This window comes from Antechinus flavipes, chromosome X, assembly GCF_016432865.1.
Source record: "Antechinus flavipes isolate AdamAnt ecotype Samford, QLD, Australia chromosome X, AdamAnt_v2, whole genome shotgun sequence".
NCBI classification, from domain to species: domain Eukaryota; kingdom Metazoa; phylum Chordata; class Mammalia; order Dasyuromorphia; family Dasyuridae; genus Antechinus; species Antechinus flavipes.
The window spans coordinates 75,263,145-75,286,532 of NC_067404.1; the positions used below are offsets into that span (position 1 = coordinate 75,263,145).

The window sequence follows — 23,388 nt, forward strand, 5'->3', positions numbered from 1 at the left end:
TCAGCTTTGTGAGTTCAAATCTGGCCTCAGACACTTCCCAGGCAAGTCCCTTTACCCTGTTTACCTCAGTTTCCTGATCTGTAAAATAGCTAGAGAAAGAAATAACCAACCACTCCAGTAACTCTACCAAGAAAACCCCCAACAGAGTCATAGAGAGTCGAAGGTGCCTGAAATGATTGAAAAGCAACAACAACAACAAGAAAAACATCACATAGTCATCAGACCTAGTGCAGAAGGGCTCTTACCATGTCTGCAATGAGGCCCGGGACAGACCTGCTTCTGTCTCCCAAGGAGCCATTACCAGGGCTTAATTCTCCTGGGCGAAGATCCATGACAGACTTAGTATACTCTGAAGAAGAGATCAAAAATCCATATTTTAAAAAAGCCCTACTGTGCTCCAGGCTGCTCAGACCCATCCCATCCCCAACCCTTGGGGGGGAGGACGAGGAGAAAGAGGAAGAAGAGGAGGAGATGAAGGAGGAGGAAGAAAAGAAGGAAGAGAAGGAGGAGGAGACTACCTGAAGGCCTCAGGGCTCTCCTGGGATTCTTCTTGAATATCATTTCAGTCTCTTCCGCAAACCCCAAAGTCTGCCCCGAAGGCTGGACCTCCTAAGGAGGGGAGTAGGCACCAAGTTTATGGAAGGAAGGACACAGCTATGTGGCCAATATAGAAACATGTTTTACATAGCTTCACATGTATCATCAAAAGTATACTGTCGAAGTTCTCAAGGGGTGGGGGAAAGTGGGAAGGAGGAAGAGAATTTAGAACTCAAATTTTTAAAAAATTAATGTAAAAATCTTTTAAATCTAATTGTAAATATGAACAAATATAAATGTAATATATGTGTGTATATATACACATATATACTTATACATACATATATATATATATATATATATATTTTTTAAAGGGAGATTGAAGCCTGGGAGGGAAGAGAAATGTATAAAGTCCATATATGAACTTCCATTTGAATGAACTCTCTTTGTTGGCTCACTCCCATGATATAGACACAAATTCTATACGTTTATTCACGTTGATTCAAATCCTTCTTTTTTAACAGTTATTTAATTTTATTCTGTGTTGAAAATTCTTTGTTTTGTTTTTTCCTGCATATTTATTCCAAAATAAGGCAAATATATTTCATGCTTTCTATACTAGTTCCATATCAACTTTCAATTTTGAAAGGTAACAAAGTAGTAAACCAAAGGACATACACTAGCATACTGAACTTATGTACAATTTAAAGTTGTGCTCAAACCAAGTTGTTCTGAATAAGGTTTTTAAAAGAAAAAGTTCCTAAAGAATAAATGTGATTAAAGAGTCAAGCGGTACTCGATTTAGGTTATCACTTGTGGTAGTTCTAAGTTTTTATTTTAGTAAACTATGGCAGCCATTTTACTGATTTTGGTTTTTAAGGTTAGATCACATTTGACCTCAGAACTTGATTGTGGAATCTCTAGCAACCTTTGGCCTTGATCTTAATACCTAACATTTGGGGAAGACTAAGCTCTACACAGTTCTATGGGTGAAATCTATATTAACTTTTCTCGAGAGGCTATTTGTTCTAAATAGAATTTTGCTGAGCAGAGATCCCAAATTTTTGGTAATGCTTATTTGGGATCCCTAAGTTTGATGACTGAGGATGGGACAATGATTTGCTTTTTTTCATGGTATGTCAGATTTTTCTCAGTCTCTGAAGTTAGTTCATTTCCAAGTACACTAAAAACCCTATCTCAACTACTGGGCTGAAACATGACAGGAAATGTTTTTGCTTTTTCCTATTGCTTCAGAAACCAATCTCTGTGTCAAATAAGTATGAAATGAGTATCACAATAAGAAGCCATCAAAATCATTGGACCAGAATAAATCTGAGACCATTAGGAAGACCCACAACAAGTACATTTCTTCCACTGGATTCTCATAAAATGGTGCCTGTGGATTAATTTTTTTTCCTACCTAACATACAAATCCAATGGATTTATTAAACGTCTTAAATGCACAGTGAGTTAGGCAGTTTAGGGGACAGCAAATTGAGAGGCACAATCGATTTAGGTTATCACTTGTGGTAGTTCTAAGTTTTTATTTTAGTAAACTATGGCAGCCATTTTACTGGCTCTCAAAATCAAAGGTTTCTGATGAGTAATTTATTTCCCTTTATTTCAAGATTTGTTTATGTAGTTTATGTTATGTAGTTCCTTTTCTTTTTTTTTTTTTTTAGCTTATTTATTTTCAAAATATATGCACAGTTTTTAGCATTCATCCTTTCAAAATCTTGTGTTCCAAATCTTTCTCCCTCCCTTCCCCCACTCCCTTGACTAGACAGCAAGTAATCCAAAATATGTTAAGCATGTGTAATTCTTCCATACATATTTGCACATTTATCACGCAGCACAAAGAAAATCAGATCAAAAAGGAAAAAAAGCAAGCAAACAACAACAAAAAGAGTGAAAATGCTATGTTGTGATCCCCACTCCTCACAGTCCTCTCTCTGGATAGATGACTCTCTCCATCACAAGACCATTGGAACCCACCTGAGTCACCTCATTGGTGAAAAGAGCCACATCCATCAATATTGAAATCTTATTGTTGTGTACAATGTTCTCTGATTCAAACCCTTCTTAAGAGAAATAGTTATGCCTTCTCAAAGGGGAGGTGTAAGTGGGAAAAGAAGAAAGGAGAGAATTTGGAACTCTAAGTTTTGAAAACAAATTTTATTTATTTTAAAATTTTTTATTTTCCACAGTTACACAGAGAAACAACATTTTTTTCTGGTTATATATGTACATTTTTAAAAAATAATTTTTTAAAACTTGTTTTTCCATATAACTGGGGAAAAATAAAATACTAAACAAATTTCAGTTTTTAAAAAGAGAAATAGAAGCTGAATGACGTTCTGATACCAGTTATCACATACAGCCCTTTCAAAGTGAAGATCATGGATTCTTGTGCAGCAAGATAATTGTATAAATACATATGCATAAATTGGATTTATTTTATATTATTATTATATATTATATTTCTATCATGTTTAACATATATTGGACTACTTGCCATCTAGGAGAGGGGGTAGAGGAAAGGGGGGGAATTGGAACCCAAGGTTTTACAAGAGTCAATGGTGGGGAAATTTTTCTTGCATATGTTTTGAAAATAAAAAGCTTCAATTAAAAAAACAACAAAAGAACATGTAAATACCTTGGGAAAAAAAGTGAAGATCAACAATATAGATGCATCATAATTTTCACCAAAATGCTTTGAACTGAACCATGAACTAAAGTGTGAACTTATTCCCAGAAACACATATTATATGTAGAACTTTCAACTAAAATTTTAAACCTGCATGTTTTCTAGACTCACTAGACCGACTGTCAACTGGATTTCCCACAAGGGCACGAACCAAACTCCATTCAGTCAAATCCCTCACTGGAACTGTGTGGGCCACCCCAGTTTGTCTGAGTCAAACCCCAACTTACATCATCCGCTTCGGCCTTGCCAGCTTCGGCCTTGCCGGCAACGGCCACAGAAGTGCTGCACTCTGGGCCCTCAGAGCTTTTCTTGCTTTCTCGCAAGGTTCCAATTTTCTCCAGAGGGTTTCTCCAGGAGACAGACAGACAGATACACATGTTAGAAGCAGAGCCTGGCCAACCCCAAGAGGAAACACAGTGCTGGAAAATCTAAAGTCGCTGGCCTCGAGTCATAGTTAGTTAGCAAACCCAGACCCTGGGCTCCAAACTCGATTTGAGGTAAGGGAATGCAGAAGGTTAATTTCTAAACAAGCTGGGGCCCCTAGCACGCAAACACCCAGAAGTAAGCATCCTTGCCCAGGGGCGGCTAGGCAGCACACTCCTCGAGCAGTCCAGCCTGAGAAAGCTAATCCACTCCAGCTGCCCTGGGCTCCAGGGCCACTTACTGAAAAGAAGCGATATTAGAAGGGCCAAAGCAAATGATCCAATAGTGAGAGATTTCAGGACAGATCTAGTAAGTGAGGCTGGCACCCCACAGGAAGAGGAAGCCTGCATCCTAACACTGAGATAGAGAGGAAACTTGCTGAGAATTCAGATTGGGGAGTGCGCGAGAGTGTGTGTGTGTGCACACACATACATGTGGGTATGCACATGTGCATACGTGCATGCTCAGGAGGGAGGCAGCGCGCTCACCTCCAAGTGTCGCCTACGGCATCCACTTGGCTATTGTCCGTGCTCGTGCTCTCGGGCTCCAGAGAATCCTTTCCATCTCTGGGCTCTGAAGCAGCAAATGACAAGCTACAGGGGGAAAAACCCAAAACAAATGAGTGCTCGGCAGGAATCCGGTCACCCCAGGCGAAGTCTCCTCTTCTGTGACGAGGACTGGCACAGGCTCACTGGCCGACAAGCCGAGTCGCTTACCATCTCTCTTGAATCCTTCCCTATGCTCCTTTGGGCCCCTCAAAGGGCCAGGTGAAGGGACAGGTGATGGAAAAGAAACTCTCTAGTCATTCTTCTATTATCTCAGAATCCTTCATGGGAGGAAGTAGTTTCATAGCTATCATTCAACAAGGACTTTTTAATGGCATGTTTCAGGTGTGGGGAAATTCTCCAGTCTACAGATAAGGTGCAACTGAAATCCCAGGCACCAGGGGCAGCAGTAGCCACCGGGAGACAGTGAGCTGCTTTGTAGCCAACAAAGGCCTTCATCTTGGGTCTAGTGGTCCCCCCAAACTTCCCCTCTCCTATAAAAAGAAAAAGATCCAACTGTTCACATGGTGTGCTGGAAACAGGAGCGAACTGAGAATCTGGAGACCTGTGGACCGGAGTCAGCTTTACCCTGAGTGAGTTGGATAAGCTTGATGAGGCCTGAAGCCTGTTCTGCACAATTAGGGAGTCAGCCCTGTTGTTCAATCATGGCCAGCTCTTCATGATCCCATGGACCATACCACACCAATACTGTCCAACAGGTTTTTTCTTGGCAAAGACACTGGAGCAGTTTGCCATTTCTTTCTCTGATCAATTAAGATAAGTTGTTTAAGTGACTTGCCCAGAGTCACTCAGCTAGTAAGTGAATAAGGCTGGGCCTGAATTCGGGTCTTCCTGACTCCAGGCTCAGCGTTCTATCCACTGAGCGCTCGGGCTGCCCCTAACCGCCCCTAGATCAAAGTTTCTTCTTGGCTAATTAACATTCTGTGATTCTATAACTCTATGGATTCTCAGAGAAGTAGTATGGACTTGCAATCACATGGACCTGGGTTCCAATTGTGGTTCTGCTGCTTAGTCCTGAGGGGCTCTAATTAAGCTGCTACCTCTCTGGGCCATATTCTCCTTCTGTGTTAAATGAAGAGACTGGAGTAAATGGAGAAGGGGATCAATGACTTCCTAGTTCCTTAACAGCTGTAATTCCATGATCTGCTTTTGTTTCCCAGCTAAAAAGAAAAGGGCCATCTGTGTGTGCTTGAAGACTTTCCAGAACATTTGTGGAACTACTCAGAACAGCGCATGTCAGATGTGTTCATTAGGCCTCTGGTTCTCAGGTCACCCAAAGCCAGAGAAAAGCCGAGAGAAGCCCTTCACCTCCCCTCTTATCGCTCTCAGCATGCCAGAAAGGGGCATGAGGGGAAAGATAGATGAGAGAGGGCCGCAAGGAACATGGCACGCTAGCCATAAAGGAACCAGACTCATCACCGGGCTCATCAGAGCCAGGCCTGGAAGGAGCATCAGAAATTGTGTAGGCCACGGCTTCCTAACCTGGGATCTCTATAGTTGGGGGTTTTATACTTTGATCACTCTATTTTAATACAACTAGTTTCCTTTGTAATTCAGTATATATATATATATATATATATATATATATATATATATATATATATATATATATATATATATATATATATATTACATTTAAAAATAGAATTCTGCAAAGGGGTCCCTTAGCTTCCCCAGATGATGACCACAGGGGCCCAGGACAAAAAAAAAATTATATGAGCCCCTGGATTAGATCTATCCCCTCTCCTTCAAATGATAAGTGAGGGCCAAGCTTAGCCAAAGCTATCAAAGCTAAGCATCTTGCCAGAAGGCCTCATCCATTCTCCTCCTATCTTTTGTGGGAGCAGACAAAATCCCAGTTCTACCTATTCCCACCACTACACACACACACACACACACACACACACACACACACACACACACCCTCTTTTAGAAATATTAAGAAACCTTTTGGAGATTAGTCTGCAGCCTTTGAACTAATCTGAAAGAGAAACCTTATCAATATTTCTTTGTCCCCCCCCCCAAGTCCCTCTCTCTAATCAGTCCAGGAAGGACTCCTCCCTTGAAGTAATTAGAGCGATGGCTAGGCAACGGCAAGGGGTCTTCCATGGACCCACCTAAGCTAAGGGTTCTTTCTCAGACACCTAGGGGACAGCAGTCCACGGAAGCCTATAGATTCTTGCCCAGAGAGGTGGTTTTAAATGCATAAAATACAAATATAAGATTACGGTGGAAACCAACTATTTTGCAATAGAGTTATCAAAATATTTTAAAACTAAGTTCATAGACCCCAGGCCAAGAACCTCTGCTCGGTGAATAGCAGCCTCTTTTCCAGGACTCAGAGAGTTAGAACAAAGCTCATTCAAGAAGAGTCCCCCTCTCTTTCCCCACTTCCTGGGGGTATTAAGATATTGATCAGAGGGAGGAGGTCCCATTGATTGCTTCAGGTCACCAGATCCCTCGATGGGAGCGATCGCAGAGGGAATGAAGGGTTTTAGGGAAATGATTATCCAAGCGTATACCCAACAGATTAAATGGTTTCAGATACTGTCTGATGAAGCAAGATGGTGACTGTTATCTTCCCCACCAGATTGCATAACTATGTTTTACCACCGTATAGCACCATGGTATCCTTGTGCAAGATTCCTATAAATGGGACTTCCAAAATATTTTGTGGGGGACACATGCTAAGGGTATGAGGATTTCTTTCTCAAGGAGCACAATGTCGGCCTTTAGAATAATCAGTCATAAACAACTGGCTCTGGGAGGCTTGGGCCTATAACACTGAACACAGAATCAATACGCTTTCTTTTCTTGAGGTCATTTCCTCTCCCTCCAGCTTCCCGCTCTCTGGAGATCAGCAGGGCAGAGGAAGTTAAAGTCCTGCCCAGGGAAACAACATGACACGGTGGGCAAGGCACTGGACCTGGAGGTAGGAAGACCCAAGTTCTAATCCCATCTCAGTCACTTACTAGCTATGTGACACTTCTGGACCTCAAGTTTCCTTCTCTGTAAAATGAAAGGGTTGACCTTGATGGCAATTTCTGCCACTATAAAATGCAGGGGTTGGACTTGAAGGCCTCTCAGAGCTTCTTCAGTTTCTGAAACTATGAGCCCATGAAATTACAAACAAACAGCCTCGCCAATCAGAAGCAACACAGTGTGGAGCTCAGAGCACAGGCCTGGCAGGCTCAGGTAGCAAGCTGGGCACAGAGCTGAGGGCCTGCAGTGGCATCTTGGGCTATTTTCTCTGTAGAATTCTTTTGTGAGGGAGTGAGATCCCTTCTTCTGAAGAGTGCTTTCATTACTTGACTGGCCACGTTTCTTATTGATGTGAGTGGTCAGGGGCAGAGGGGGGAAGAGGAAGGAGGAGACACAAACTCACCAATCATCAATCATTTGGCCCGAACCAAAGAATCAACGGCCCGGGGTTCTAAGCCCGTTGCTCTATTAGTTAGCCGTGAAACCCTAGCCAAAGAACCCAGTTTCTCTCATTTTTGTGGACTAATGCCACAAGGTCACATGTGTCTATTTCACGAGGCCACCGAGAGATTCGAATGATAAACAAGAACCTGTCCTCAAAAACCAAAAGCTGGAAATGATCTGGGTATTACCTGAACTCCTTTAGTGGCTCCTGGGTGCTCTTCATCCCAGTCCGGGCCTCACTTAGGTGGGACTGCTGGAGAAGAGACTGTCCCACTGTGTCCCTTTTACTAGCTTCAAGGGTCATTCCCAAATGGGAAGGGCCAAAAGGGAGAAGAGAAGAAGAATTAATCCTAAGAAGTAGGAGGCAGCATGGTACAGTGGAATGGAACAAACACTGATTCCAAGGCAGAGAATCATGGGTCAAATCTTGGCCCCATCATTTACTAGAAAAGTGGATTTGGGAAAGTCAACCTCCCTGGGCCTCAGTTTCCCCCACTAGAACTTGATGACATTTCAAGTCCTTTCTAGTTCTAAATGTATGATCCATGCAGATGGTACCATTCCATTTCAACCAACCTTCTTGTTCTTATGATGTCTCCCTGGAGACCATTTTTTACATTCATGGAAATTAATCCTGTATCCCCAGTACTTAGCACAAGGCCTGACACATAGTAGGTAGTCAGGCAGTCAATAAACATCTACTGAGTGCCTATGTGCCAGATGCCGTGTTAAGTTCCAGAGACATAAAAAAAATGCAAAAGCCAGTCTCGGCTCTGAGGAACTCATAGTCTAATGGGTGAGAAAACAAGATATAAGCAGGGGAAAATGGAACTCATCAACAGATGGAAGACAGTAAGCTACTGAGAAGGGCTTCTTATAGAAGGTGGCAGGTTAACAAAGACTTGAAGGAAGCCAGAAGACAGATATGGAAGGAGAAAACATTTCAGTTATGGGGGATGGCCACTGAAAAGGCACAGGGTCAGGAGTCAAAGTGTCTTGTTCAAGGAGACTGTATTACTGGAATGAAGAGTACATGGGAGGGAGGGGACAGAGTAGAATGTAAAGATGTAAAAAGAATGGAAAGGTGTGAGACTGGGCCCTGCCAAATAGAGCATTTTGTATTTGATCCTAGAGGTGATAGGAAGCCATTAGGGTTTATCGAGCAAGAGGGTGATATGATCACAATTGCATTTGAAGAAAATCACTTTGATAGCTGAGCGGAGGATGGCCTGGCACGGAAAGAGACTCGAGGCAGAAGGACCCATTAGCAATACACTGCAATGGTTTGGGTGTGAAATGATGAGAACTTGCAGCAGGTCAATAGTAATGTTAGAGGAGGCAGGAGGGTATACATGAGAGATCATAAAGGTAAAATCAATAATTAGTCAATAAACGTTTATTAAGTTCCTACTATGTGCTAGGCTCTATGCTAAGTGATATTTTTTAAAAAGAGGCAAAAAACAATTCAACAGGCCAGTGAGAGATCGGATATAAGTGGTAAGAGGAAGTGAGGCGATGAGGATGAGGACTGGGTCTTGAGCCTGAGTGACTGGGATGACGATCACACCCTCGCCAGTTAGGAAGAGGGATGATGGGGGAGGGGGGGTGAGACGATGAGGAGTTCAGTTTGGGACATGGGGAGTTTAAGATGTCTACGGGACATCTAGTTTGAGATATTCAATAGATAGTTGGAGATGCCAATCTGGAGGTCAACAGAGAAGTCAGGGCTGGACAAGTAGGTTTGAGAATCACCAGGAGAGACACAGTCATTGAATCCATGGGAGCTGATGAAATTATCAAGTGAAATAGTATAGAGAAAGAAGACAAGAGAGCCTGGAACAGAGCCATGTGGGACAGTCACAGTTAAAAGGGTGACTTGGATGAAGATCCAGCAAAGGAGATGGAGAAGGAGCAGTTAAATAAGGTAGGAAGAGAAGCAGGAGATAGTAGTGTCATGAAAATCTAGAGCGAAGAGAGTATTAAGGAGAAGAGAATGCTCAGCAGTGTCAAAGGCTACAGAGGGGCCAAGAAGGATGAAGACTGAAAGAAGACCATTGGATTTGGCCATTAAAAGACCAATGATATGGAGGCAGCTAGATGGTGCAGTGGACAGAGCACCAGCCCTTAAGTCAGGAGAACCTGAGTTCAAATCCGGCCTCAGACACTTAACACTGCCTAGCTATGTGACCCTGGGCAAGTCAATTCACCCCAATTGCCTCAGTAAAAAAAAAAAAATAGCAACGATAACTTTGGAAAGAGTGGTTTAAGTTGAACAATGAGATCAGAGGCCAGACAAAAGTGAGATAAAAGGTAGCAGAGTAGCAGTTGTAGACAGCCTTCTCATGGAGTTTAGCCACAAAAGAAAGGAAAGATATGAGATGATAACCAGCAGGGACGGATGGGTCAAATGTATTTTTAGGGTGGAAGAGATATGGGCATGCTTGAGGCCAGTACACAAGGAAAGATTCAAGAAAGGTGAGAGAGTGGAGACAGAAAAGATTTAATCTCGTGGAGAAGATGAGATGGAATGAGTTTACAGATACAGACCAGATCTGCTTTAGCAAGGAGAAGTACCCACAGAAGTGGGGGAGGACGCAGTGGTAGATGGCATCTGAGTGACATGGGATAAGGAGGAGGGGAAAAGAGGGGCTCAATGCTTTCAGGAAAATAAGACGCGAGATTCTTAGCTGAGAGGGGAGAGGGAGGAGGAGTCACGGGAAGTTGGAGGAAGAATGAAAAAATTTGGAAGAGCTGCTGTGGTGAGTGGCGTGGTTAATTAAAGAGTTACCAAAAGACTCCATCGCAGCAGGGAAGCCCAGTTGAGAATGTGCAGCATCAATGCGTAGTGGTCCCTGTTGGTGTTATTTTGTGATTTTTTTTTCAATCTTCTTTCAAGCAGTGTGTGTTTAGAAGAGAAAGCAGAGATGGTGGGAGTGATGCAAGGCAGAGGCCTGGCAGGGCAAGAGTAGAGATACTCTAAGAGGGCAAGGAGCTCAAGAGAAGAGAGAAATGGAGAGTAGAGCTGGCTCACTTGAACGTCAAGATAGGAAAGGGAAGAGAATCTAGCTAGTGTCAGGGTGATTGCCTAGGAAGGTTCTGAGAGGTTGAGGGACTGAAGGTTATCGTGGGGATGAAAACCAGAGCAGAGACTGGGATCAGATAAGGGGATTTCAGAGCTCTTGAACTTGGATGTGATACATTGATGGGCTGTGGCAAGATCAAGGCTATGATCGTGTAGGTAGTGGGAAATCAATAAGTTGAGGAACTGTGAGATTTTGAGGTGTCTGCGTATCAACGTGTTTGTTGAAGTCCCTGATATAAGTGCTCAAGAAACATCTTTTGAATGAATGAACGAATGGTTGGTGGTAGAACAGAGCCCCCTATTTCCTACAGCGGGCAAGAACCCAAGTGGTCCTGGTTACGCCAGGACGGGGTTGCCCCGGATGCGTTCTCTCTAGAAATGCAGTACCTGTTGGCTTCTTGCGCAGTGACATTCTCACTAAGTCACTGGCCAGATGATTAGCAAAGCGATTCACTTTCTGGTCGTAAAACCAGTCACCAGTTGTCTTCTTCAGCTCTCTAGGATGGAAGCAGAGGAAGCAACATTTGGCTAAAGGAAGTTTGTTGGGTTTTTTTGTTTTTTTTTGTTTTTCAGGCAGGCGTGCAGGTTGACACTTTTGCCACATGCAAGGCCTCACTTCCCTCTCTGCTCACTCCTCCCCCTGGTTCCGGAACAACACTCACGCTTCCTTGACGCACACCTTGCACCTCCAGGTGCCATGGGCGCCAGGGGTGCGGCAGTCCCGACACACCAGGTGATTACAGCCTCGGCAAGTGCTGCTCTTGGGGTATACTCTCCCCAGGCTCTGCTGGCACCGGGCACAAGTCCGCTCACCATACCGCTGGCTGCCCCGCTTGGCCCCTTTCCTCCGGATCTCCAGCAGCTCATTCTTTAGTCTCCTGCTCAGACCAGAGAGAGTCGTTCACCTGGAGTCAGGGTCTCAGTGGGTTGAGCAGGATTTTTGGCTGGTGCTGATTTTTGTTTTTTCAGGGTAGTGAGGTGAAAAGAGAGTGAGGCCGTTGGCTTTTTACGAAGTTCACCACGACACAGAGCCAACGTGAAGGCCCGAGGACGTCACGTGGCAAACATGCAGGAGGCACACAGCGCACGTGCAGCCAGGACAAGATCTCTCTAAATTCTCAAGCAAGAAACACAAGCAAAAACACCAAACCTTGCCAGGCCAGGCCTGAGGACTCCCCGAGGCCTCTCCCGATACGCTCACCTGATCCGCTTCTCTTCGGCTTTTCGGAGCTCCTCGTCTCGCTGGAGAACTTTCAAGATCAAGTCCCTCTCTGTCTCAGAGAGAAAGGAGAGATCAACCGCCTCCGACATGACTCAACTTCAATTTATCCTCAGCTCTTTTTTGCTTAAAAAGTGTCCAAACAAGCAGAGCTGCCTGAAGGAGGACAAGGACTCATATCAAAGATCAGGCCCACAATACCAGACCCTTTCACCAGGTTGCTTTCCCCAGTCGAGTGGATGACTCCCTAAGGAGGCCAGGGAGGCCAATTCCCTACTTCACAGAGAGGTGTCCTTTCTGCTTGCCACTCAAACCGTCACCTTCTGAACTCTGTCCCGAGAGCCTCGAGAGGAGTCGTTCTAAGACTACTCCACTACCCAGCTTATGATTCAAGTGACAGCGACAAGCCCAAAGCTCTCCTAGAATCATCCCTACTAGAGATTTGAGCAATCCGCCTCTTAGTATCTTTAGAGAAAACAGGGGCTAGTTGGACCACTCTAAACAAAAAGGGCCTCACACGTGACCAACAATCTAACATTTCAAGAATCGTTTGCTCAGCTCTTAGCTATAGATTCAAACCACTAAGCCATATGACTTGTCCTTGATACCTACTATGCCTTGTCCCTTAACGGGACTGGGTTCATAAGACTACCATTTTGGAAGAGTTGATTTCATCTAAAAAGGCCCTGGATCTACAACTCACATAACTGGTGAGCCGACCAGTGAGCCAAAGGTCGGCTTATGGCTGCGTTGGCCAATGAGCTAGGCTTTTCCCAGGCACAAACAATAATCAAAGAATACTGGATGATAAATTTTATTCACTGAGTCTTCCTCTACCAGAGATAAAATGCTATCAAACTAGTGATCAATAAACCTTAATTAATCAGCAAAGACTGATATGTACCTAAATATATACCTAAAGAACACAAATAAATCCATGCTACTCCCCAGGCTTCAGAGACTCCATTCTTCCTGGATCTCCTTTATCGGGTGATCCTCCTCTAATCCACTAAGGGCCAGAATTTCTCAAGTCTTTCTCTTTTCTGTTCTTTTTTTCTACATCCCCTCTCTTCTCTCCCTTGCTGATCTTAGCACTCAAATGTTTATATTCGGGCCCAATTTCTCTCCCAAACTCCAGTCCCACATCACCAAATGTTTGCCGGACATCTTCACCGATTGTCTCAGAGGCATCTCAAACAGAAGACATCCAAAATGGAATTTGTCTTATTCTTCCATAGCACCATTACTACCCCAAATCACGACTCACTTTGGAGCCTCAAAGTCACCCTTGACTCTTCCCTCTCCCTCAATGCCCAGATCCAATCAGTTACCCATTCTATGTCCACATTTCCAGTCCGGTTGCTCCCTCTCGCTTTGCTGGATCTTTACTAATGTCATGCTTACTAATCATGAGTGCCCCCCAGCACTCTGACCTGTTCGATTATCAACTCTACACAAATGGTTCCCAGATTTATAAATCCACTCTTAGTCTTTCTCCTGAGTTCCAAATTCACAACACCAAAGGCTTTTGGACACCTTGAACCGGATGATCCGCAGGCATCTTAAACTCACTATATCCAAACAGAACTCATTATCTTTACCCCAAAAGCTAACGTCACCCTTGTCCCCTTACTCTAACTCACCTGACACATGTGTTCCCCTGTCCAGTTTTCTCATTCACTTCACATCATCTCTCCAACATGTCACCTTCTAACCACCCAGTCTACCCACTCTCACAGCCCTTACCCCTTCTCGGCTACCCTGTTGTGATATCGGCCTTCTAATTGGTCTCTGGGCCTCCAGTCTCTCTTCTTCCCAATTCAGCCTCCATATAGCCACCAACTCACCGATCCTAAAACACAGATCTGACAATGTCACTCGATTGCCTCTAAGAGAAAAGACAGCAGAGTTCTAAGGCTGGTTCCAAAAGCCCTCCATGACATGGCTCCCAGCTACCTTTCTAGTTGGATTTTCTGCTTCTATATTTCACACTCTCGATTCCAGTCACATTGGCTTATTCACTGTTCCCGGTCCATAACAGTCCATACTCCTCCTCCATGTCTTCACTCCCGCGGTCTCCCAGATCTGAAATTTGTCCCCTCTTACTTCCAGCTCATAGAATCCCCCTCCCTTCCGCCCAAGGCCAGCTCAGGTGCTGCCTCCTACACAGAGTCTTCGGCACCGAGGTGGGTAATGAATGTTATGTATGAGGAACAGCATGTAATCCATTTGTGTGGAACACAGAGCGAATTAGGAGGAATAATGTGAAATTTGTCTAGAAAAATAGGTAGGAACCAGACTGGAAAGGCTTTTAAATGTCACATACTGGGATTACAATAGGAGAATACTAAAGATTTTTGAGCAAGAGAGTGGCACAGTCAGATATGTGGTTCCATTTGGCCAGGCCCAGTGGCACCCTCCGCCAAATCCTGCTACGGGGAAACTGAGGTCAGTACATCATTTGAGCTCAGCAGTTTTAAGCTGTGATCAGGCTAAAGGTGATCCGGCGTCTTCACTGAGTCTAACACTGATAGGTGAGTCCCTGGCAGCAGAAAGTTACCAGTCGACTTAAGGAAAGACAAACCAGCCCAGGTTGGAATTGGAGCAGATTAAAGCTTCCATGCTGATCAGCAATGGGATGGGACCCAGAAATGGCCCCTGCACATCCAGCCTGGTCAAGATAGAGACCATTGCTCTCCTCCCTTCATCAGTTTAGTTTGGAGTCTGCCTTGGATCTTTTCTAGCTCCAATAGAGCTTTTGGAGGCACAATAGCTAGAACTACACAATGTATCCCAAGGACACCCACTATGCCTTTGTACCAGGTGTGATGGCAGTCTCCATTTGGTTTCCAATGCCTTTTCCACAGAATGGAAACTTCTGGTGGGCAGGAATGATTTTTCCTTTTTGTTTTTGTAGCCCTAATACCTAGAGCTGCTCCCGAAACATAGTAGGTGCTTCATAAATACCTGTTAGATTGGATCTCTTTCTCTAACTCTGTTCCAGTATTTTTTTTTTGGGGGGGGGGTGAAGTAGAGGAAGGGCTTCTTAGTTAATGGGAGTACAGCCCACTGATACCTTCAGGAGAAGAGACTTCCAAGCCCCTGGCATCAGTCAGAACTCTTGGCTAGAAGTCCAACATCCTTTTTTTGCTCTCAACCCTACCTCACGTCACTGTTGGCCCATTCACATTGCCTAGAGCTTTAACATTTTGTTACTCCCGAGTTCTCAGAAAAATCTGAGGTCAGTGACTGTGTCCAAGTGGGTGACACAGACCTCCACCTTGGAGGGGTGACTTGGGGGAAGGCTAGCCCTAGGTTGTTTATTTCCTCTTAGGCATTAGGCCACATTCAAAGAAACCAGCTGTTGAAAAAGCTAATCAGGTACTGTTCCACGTCAAAGAGAGAAAAAGATCTTTAGAGAGGCATTCTGAGAATAAGTCCAGGTTACAGGTACGGTGGACCTACAACGGGGCCGGCCCAACATGGAGGTAAAGCCCAGATGCCCATCTCCCCATTGCCACTTGCTAACCCTAGCAAATCAAACCAGAGAACGAAAGCAAAGGCATCCACATCAGCAGAGAGGAGACGAAGCCCTTCCCTGTTTGCAGGTAGCCCAATGACGATTTGCTCAGAAAATCCTAGGCACTCAACAAAGAAACTGATGAAGGCAAGAGCTTCATCTGAGTATCAGAATGCAAAATAAATGCACCAAAAAACTCAGCATTTGCACAGAGCCATGACGAGAATCGGGAGGAAATGATTTTAGAAAAAAATCCAATTCAGAATAGCTCTAAACCAAATGAAATATCTGGGAGTCAGCCTACCAGGCAACGCTTAAGACTTAAGGAAATGCAATTACCAAACACTCCATACAGATCCAAGGGAAGCCTAGGAAGAACTGGAAGGCTGTACTCACAGCTCTGGGTTGGGCCACTCCCAAACAATAAAAAGAACAAGACAATCTAAATTAATTTATAGACTTAGTGCAATGCCAATCAAATGACCAAGCAATTACTTTATTGAACTAGGAAAACTAATAAGAAAATTCATCTGAAAGAACCAAGGGTCCAGAATCTCAAGGAAAATCAGGACAAACAGAGGACAAATAATGGTTTTGGCCCTCAGACTTTGTTATAAAGTAGAAATCATAAAAATGATTTGCTACCGGGGCAAAAATAGAAACGCTAGTGAGTGGAACTATCCACATAAGCAGGAATGAGAAACAATCGTCTGAACTCAGTGTCTGATAAATCCAAGAACAATAACCACTGGGGTGAAGGACACAATATGCAACAAGAACTAATGGGGAAATTGGAAAGTGATTTGACAGAAAATCATGGTTATGTAACTGAAATAGAAAAAAGTGACTGTAAAAAATGAGAGCGCAATGGAAGAAGGTACTTCTCACAGTGGTGTTAGGGAATGGGAGGGGCAACCTTTGTCTGGGTCCCCCTCAGACAGGGTCGGAGGAGATCAAAAAAGAGAAAATAGACAATTTCAACTATGTGAAGTTTAATGTTTTTGCAGGAACGAAATCAATATGATTAAGATAAGAGGGGAAACTGTCAATTGGGAAAAAAATATCTCTTGACAAAAGTCAGACATAGAAGCTCTAAAGGATATTTACACAAACATATGACACCCTAGGAGGCCAGCTCCAATAGTTTAGTGGTTAAAGGCCACAAATCGTTCTCAAGCAAAGAACCGCAGACAATCAAGTGAGCTATTTGAAAGATTGCTCCAAATCACGAATAAGAGAGTTGCAAATCAAAATCAGTTTTGGCTGAATAAAATCAAGTTAGAATAAGAGAAGCTGAAGAGTAGGAAAAAAAGAGTCTCGGTATCAAATCCAGCTGATGGAAGTCTAATTACAAAATATACAGGGAATTAGCACAAATATATAAGAGCAGGAACTATTCTGCATATGTCAGGACCTAAAGAGTTTTCAAAAGAAGAAAATCAAACTATCAACAACCATGCTGAAAAATGCTCCAAAACCTTACTGAGAGAAATACAAGTCAAAACAATTCTGAGGTTACTCATTGTACCCAGCAAGTTAGCAAAGACAAAAGATGCAAATGGTCTTTTAAAAAGCTGTCAAGTCAGGCCCTATGCTTTTGGAGGAGCCAACTAGTTCAGTCATTCTGAAAAAAAAAATTGGAATTAATGACTTAAGAAAAATGACTGAAGTATTTATATACTGGGATCTAGAAGTCTCATTCCTGGGTATGTCTCAAAGAGATCAAAGGTAGGAAAAAAAAATTAAAGGACCCCATATCCACCAAAATATTCATAGCTACACTTTTTATGGTGGTTTAAAAAAAAGGAAACAAAGCAAGTGCCCATTCATTATGAAATGCCTGAACAAATTGCAGTAAATGAATGTAGTCGATTTTTAATGTGCCATAAAAAATAACGACTAGAAAGAATTCAGAAAACCATGTATAAAGTGCTACAGAGTAAAGCAAGCAAAGCCAGGAAGACAAAAACAATTCTCAAATCAGAATAAATACAAGGAACACTATGGAATTCAGAGGTTAGATGACTCTGGCTGATGAATATGGCAGTCACAGACAAAACAGTTGCTGTGCTGGATGGACAATCATGCTTGATCCTTAAATTTTTTTTTTTGTTGTTACTTAAAAATTCATCTCATGAAAATTTTATCTCATATGCAGGAATCGAGGAAAGACGGGTCCAGTAATAAATGACTGTTGATAGGGCTGTGACTCAGTGACTTCCAAGTATTCTGGAAACTAATTTGGAATCATGTGAGAAAAGTCACTAAATTGTTTCTACCTTTTGACCAGAAAATCCCACTACTGAGCCTGCCTAAAAAAAAGTCAAAGGCAGAAAATAAAAAAAGGCAAAAGTGTGTATGTGTGTGTGTGTGTGTGTGTGTGTATGTAATAAAGTGGTACCCATCAATGAGAGAATGACTGAACAAAATTGTGGCTTATGAATACCATGAGAAATGACCAATATGAAGAGCCTGAAGAAACAGAGGAATACTTGTATGAACTATTGCAGAGAAAAACAGGCAGAATCAAGATTATAGTAAAGGAAATAAAATGAGCACTCAAATGAAATTTTTGCAAAAAAAAAAAAATGACCTCCCTCTTTCAGCAGAAGGGGAGAAAAAATATATGGATATGGCCATTGCATACACTGACAGACATGGGATGCTTTTGACACAAGCAAGGTCTGAGAGAGAAGTGTGCTACCTGGAAATAAGTGACATAAAGTAAAAGACAACAACATCTATTTGGTTAAAATTAGGGTAGTTGTCACCTTTTAGATTCGTTTATGGTACCCAAGAACCATGAGGTGGGAAGCTCTTGCAGTGGGGATAACAGAGAGTAGAGATCAGTAATTTAGAACAACATGAACAAAACAATCAGCCAGCCAGAGACCCCTAGAAAATAATAGCTGCTACTTGGAGTGTGAAAATACTTTAAATACAATATCTCATTGGATCCTCACAACTATCTCATGGTCTCACCTAAGGAAAGCTGGCAGGAGCCTCAGAAAGCCATCTAGGCCAAGCCCTTTATTCTACAGTGAGCCGTTTGGTTCAGAGGAGCTCCCAAATTTGCCTGCTTTCAGAGCTGACTCATGGCAGTCTTCTGATTCCTAGCTCACTAACTTTCTGTCCTCTGCTTCCATCAGCTTTTGCATACAAGTCTGCAAATATTGTTGGGTTCAGCATCTACTATGCACAAGGCAGGGCCAAGTAAAGCCCTTTTGTTTTTAAAGGGTGGAGAAACGTGGCCATGTTTATAGGCAGTGGAGAAAGAGCCAGCAGATAAGAGATGAGGGAGGGGGGGAAGGAAGGGAGGGATGGAGGGGGAGAGGAAGGAAGGGAGAGATGGAGGGGGAGAGGGGGTGGAAGAGGGAAGGAAGGGAGGGATGGAGGGGGAGAGAGAGGGAGGGGGACAGAGACAGAGACAGAGGGGGGAGGGGGGAGGAAAAAGGGAGAGGGGGAAAATGGAGAGAGCAAGGGAAGGAGAAGGAGAGAGAACAGAAGAGAAACTAAGTCAGAAAAAGAATAAAGATCCAAAAGCACAAGATACTGGAAAAAATGGGAGGAAGTGGGATGGATCAAAGGTCCACACAGAATCTAAACAGAGAAAAGACCACCTCTTCATCTTAGTTGAAATAAGGAGAAGATGGGGCTAGGAGTGAGGAGGTGGGGAGCTTTTCCAGATAGGGAAGAACAGGGAAGCCTTGATTCCATGGCTTGGATTTTTTTCATGAGCACCTCTGATGAAAGGGTGAGAGGAGGAAAAGGCTGGAAAAGGCACGATGAGAAAGGCAAGAGAAAAGATTGGCAAGCAGTACCACGGCCTCAGCTGAGATCAGACAAGCAAAATTTGGAGTGAGCCTGCTCCAAAATCCCAGGCTGAAGTTAATTCAGAGAGAGAGAGAGAGAGAGAGAGAGAGAGAGAGAGAGAGAGAGAGAGTGTGTGTGTGTGTGTGTGTGTCTTTCTCCCTCTCTACCTCTCCTTGTTCTTCCTCCTCCTCCTCCTCCTCTTCTTCCCTCCCTCCCTCTCTATCTCTATGTCTGTCTCTCTTCTCTGTCTCTCTCTGGAATCCTTCAAAAAGAAGGCTTGCAGTTTGAATCTGTCGACTCTGGAGGAGCTCTGCAGTCTCTGCTGCCCCTTTACTCCCACCCCAGGGTGTCAGGGCAGAAACAGTAATGTGGAGCTGCAACAGATCCCCCCCCCCCCTCCTCAAATATATGACTTGAAGTCACTGTACATTTTCAATGTAGAACAAGAAAAAATAAGCAGACTCCTGAACCTAATCAAGCCATTAAATCATCTTTAACATGATAAGTCTGAGAGTAACTGGTCTGTATGGCACAGGCAGTTCCCAATTTACTATCAGATCATATTCCAAAAATGGACTTTATAAGGCAACTGCTTGGAACTGGGACGACATTTTCCTATAAGAACAAAATTATAAAAGGCAGTTTAAAAGTCCCAGGCTAACCCACAAAAACCTAACTCATAATATGGCTCAACAAGAATACTAATATTAGTTCAACTATACCAAACTACCATTTCATAAAAGTATTTCTATTGAAAAAAAAAAAAGGATTTTTAATTCCATTCAGGACTTGGGAGACAGTGGAAAATGCACTTGGATTCAGAGTCAGAAAATCTGCTTCTGTCACTTAGCACCTCTGTGGACTTAGCCAACTTGGTTCATCAGATTGAGACTCAGTTTCCCTATCTGTAAAATGAGGGAGGGAGACGGCCTAGATGGAATCTGAGGATCTCCCTACTAGCTTAGCTTCAGTGAAGCTTCAGACCTCTAATAGACGACACAATAGCATTTCCTGTGAGCCCACTTATAGCCACAGGTATTTCTTTCTCATCAGGAACAAGATGTCCCATGTTTTCAGACTTTTTCAGTGTCTCAATCGGCTATGTGCCTTTTTTTTCCTTTTCTCTCCCAAAAACTGTTATTTGGCGAACGGGATGGCTCTCTGGGAGAGAGAGAAAGAAAGATGCATGGGATATTCTAGTGGTGATGGAAGAAATAGAAGATATCAAGAAAAACTTATTTTAAAAAGTGGGGGGAAATGTCCCTGCAATCATCCTCCTAAGTTACTCAGTCCGCTTTCATCTTTCCTCCCCTTGGAAGTTCAAGCTTGTGTCCAAATAACTTTGCACTAAATGAGACTACACATCACCAGTCTTAACAAGCACATTAAGCAGATACCTAATAAGACCTAAGCTTTTTTTCCTCTCCCCATTTTTATTTTGGATTTGTTTTGAGGGAGGGAGGTGGATTTTAGCATATTTTTATTTATTTCGTTAAATATTTCCCAATTACATTTCAATTTTTAAAATATTCATTTTTTAATTTTAAGTTTCAAATTCTCTCTCTTACCCTCCCCCACCCTTAAAAAGGCAAACAAAAGGATATTGACTATATATATGAAGTCTCACAAAACATATTTCCATATTAGCTATTCTGCGCAAGAAAAAACACATACCAAAAAATCCAAGAAAAATTTAAACCGTAAATAATGTATTGAGCATCATATCTCAAAATTCTCTCTCTCTCTCTCTCTCTCTCTCTCTCTCTCTCTCTCTCTCTCTCTCTGGATAGTATTTTTTCATCATGGGTCCTTTGATAATTAAACCATTTTCTTAATGGGCTATTTCTCCCGGCTTGGAAATGTAGCTCATAGCCAAATACTTGTACTAAGCCAAAATAATCAGAAGCAAGTGGCTTGGGTGGCCAGAAGACTGATTCATTGTGGTTTTCGCTGCCTTTGGAGTTACTCAGACAGTCAGTATCTGGCACCCAGAAGAATAAGCATTAAAAAAAATGCTTGTGGACAGTTCAAAAGTTTTGTTGGGTTTTTGGTTTTGTTGATTTTGTTTCTTTGGTCGTTTGCTTGCTTTTTTAATGGTCAAGAAACCTGGTTGGAAAGAAAAGACCAGAAACGGTATCTTTTTCCAGTCTTCTACCTAATTTTCCAAATGCTCACTGAAGAGAGAGAACAAGCCTTGGGAGACCCTACATCTCCTACTTCAACCCTTCCTGTCACTAAGAATCGAAGGCTCCCAAAGGCTTGGAGTTCCAGCCAAAAAGAACCTTAGAAATCAAGTCCAAGTCCCCTTCCCCATTTAGCAGATGTGGGAGGAATAGAAGTCCCAAAGAGGTTGAACGGAGCTCCCCCACGGGGAGTAAATGGGACATCAGGAAGTCCAAATCGAGCCCTCTCAGTCCACATCCTGCCCCTTTCTCCAGTGTCTCTCTGTTTGTAGACCACTCAAAGGTACTCCCGTCCCTTCTCATGCATCATCTTGAGTTTTTATCCCATGAGGAAAGCCTTTAAAGCCAACTGCCAGGCCCCTGAGGACAGAAGTTCTGGCTTGGGTGTATTCTGGGAAAATGCCCAATCTTCAATTACACAGAAGAGTTTCTAGGAAGAAACTAACTTTCTAAGGAAAAAACAAACACCATCACAACACAAGTGTGTGCTTCCCACTGGTCAGAGTATCACAAGAGTGCCCAGAAGTTCAATCAGTACCAGCCCAGTGAAGATTTGTGGAGAAAAACCAGAATGTTAATGCTACCTTACAGAGAGGGCAGGACAGCCCCGATGAAGCCCAGAATTGTCCCCAGGGACAAGCCGAGACTCAAAAGAATGGAGGCTGGGCAGGAGGGGGGAGATATTTCAGGGGCCCCAAGGTCCTGCCTATAGTGCTTCAGATGTCTCCCCCCTCCCCTCAAGAGAGACCTTCTCGGCTGTCACAGCACCTCCAAATCCTGGAACAGGCGACACAGCCAACACGTCACAACCAGAGAGATTGGGTGCAAAGTACCAATGGCCCTGGGAGGGGAAAGCTGTTGACTTTTTTCTCTCCACCCTGAGGCGTGTGGCTCAACATATCAGATCAGGAGCTGACTACAGTCTGACAGTTCCCAGTGAGGGTACACAATAAGCACTTAATAAGTGCTTAAAGCTAGGACTGACTGGCCAAGGCCAAGAGGCAAGTGTTTTGCCCAGTGCTTAGCCAAATTAAATGCTTGTTGACCGAATGAGCAATGCATTTCAAAACTGCCCCGGTTCTGGTTCTAAAAAACCCTGAGCATCCCCCACCCCCAGCAGCCATGAATAATTCCAGGAACATTTAGAAACCTCCGCCTGGCCACTCACTACCCAAGCAACCTGGGGAGAAACACTGTCTCCCCAGAACTCACTTTTCTCCTCCATAAAATGAGCCAGCCCGGCTGGAAGGCCCCCAGGGTCCCTTCCTGTCAGCTCTAATCTACCATCTCAAAGCTCTCCAAAGTCAATCTAATTAATTTCCACTAGACCAGGAATACCCATCCATAGCCCGTGGTAACTGCCAGTCCCTCCACCGTGTTCTCTCCACTCCCAAGCCTGCAAAATTGTCCCAGGACCTCGCCTGCCAAGAGCTGCCAGATGCACTTAATAACCCCAGGGAGGAAGCCTGCGCACTATCAATCTCCCCCTCCCTAACGCATCACAAATCTTGCTAGTTGGGATGCTCAGTAGTTGGCATCTGCCCCGCCATCTCTATTCTTTATTCTCAGAAAACTGGGGAGAGAGAAGGGGGGACAAGCCAGGGAGCTCATCCTAGTGGAAGAGTTCGAGTGGAACCATCCCAGCCCAATTCCTTCATTTTACAAATGGGGAAACTGAGGCATGGCTAATCGGTGACGGGGCAAGATCTGAATAATGCTCTTCATGATTCCATATGCGGCACTGCATTCGCTTCCCTCCCAACATTCAAATCACTAACATCTTCACCTAAAGGAACTGAATCCCTTTGGCCTTCCTTGAAGGAAGGGTCCAGAAAGAGAAAGCAGAGGTGGGCGAAGAAGGGACCCAGAATGAAAAAGGAGCGGAGGACATGGACATAATTTTGCCTAGGGT

The 23,388-nt window shown here is 43.6% G+C and overlaps 1 protein-coding gene across 3 annotated transcripts in view; it reads right to left on the minus strand.

The window, feature by feature from the left end:
- SYTL4 (synaptotagmin like 4) overlaps window positions 1-14,545 on the minus strand; it is a 36,290-nt gene extending 21,745 nt beyond the window's left edge. The window contains exons 1-8 of one of the 3 annotated variants that reach the window (XM_051968135.1): window positions 11,943-14,545; window positions 11,404-11,619; window positions 11,129-11,238; window positions 7,848-7,950; window positions 4,156-4,260; window positions 3,472-3,592; window positions 519-609; window positions 246-349 (exon numbers count right to left, since the gene is read on the minus strand). In XM_051968135.1, the coding sequence (XP_051824095.1) occupies window positions 246-349; window positions 519-609; window positions 3,472-3,592; window positions 4,156-4,260; window positions 7,848-7,950; window positions 11,129-11,238; window positions 11,404-11,619; window positions 11,943-12,052 (960 nt within the window). In that variant the 5' untranslated portion in view covers window positions 12,053-14,545. The remainder of the gene's footprint in view (window positions 1-245; window positions 350-518; window positions 610-3,471; window positions 3,593-4,155; window positions 4,261-7,847; window positions 7,951-11,128; window positions 11,239-11,403; window positions 11,620-11,942) is intronic. The other 2 variants (XM_051968133.1, XM_051968134.1) reach the window with 2 other exon arrangements.
- Window positions 14,546-23,388: the final 8,843 nt, after the last annotated feature.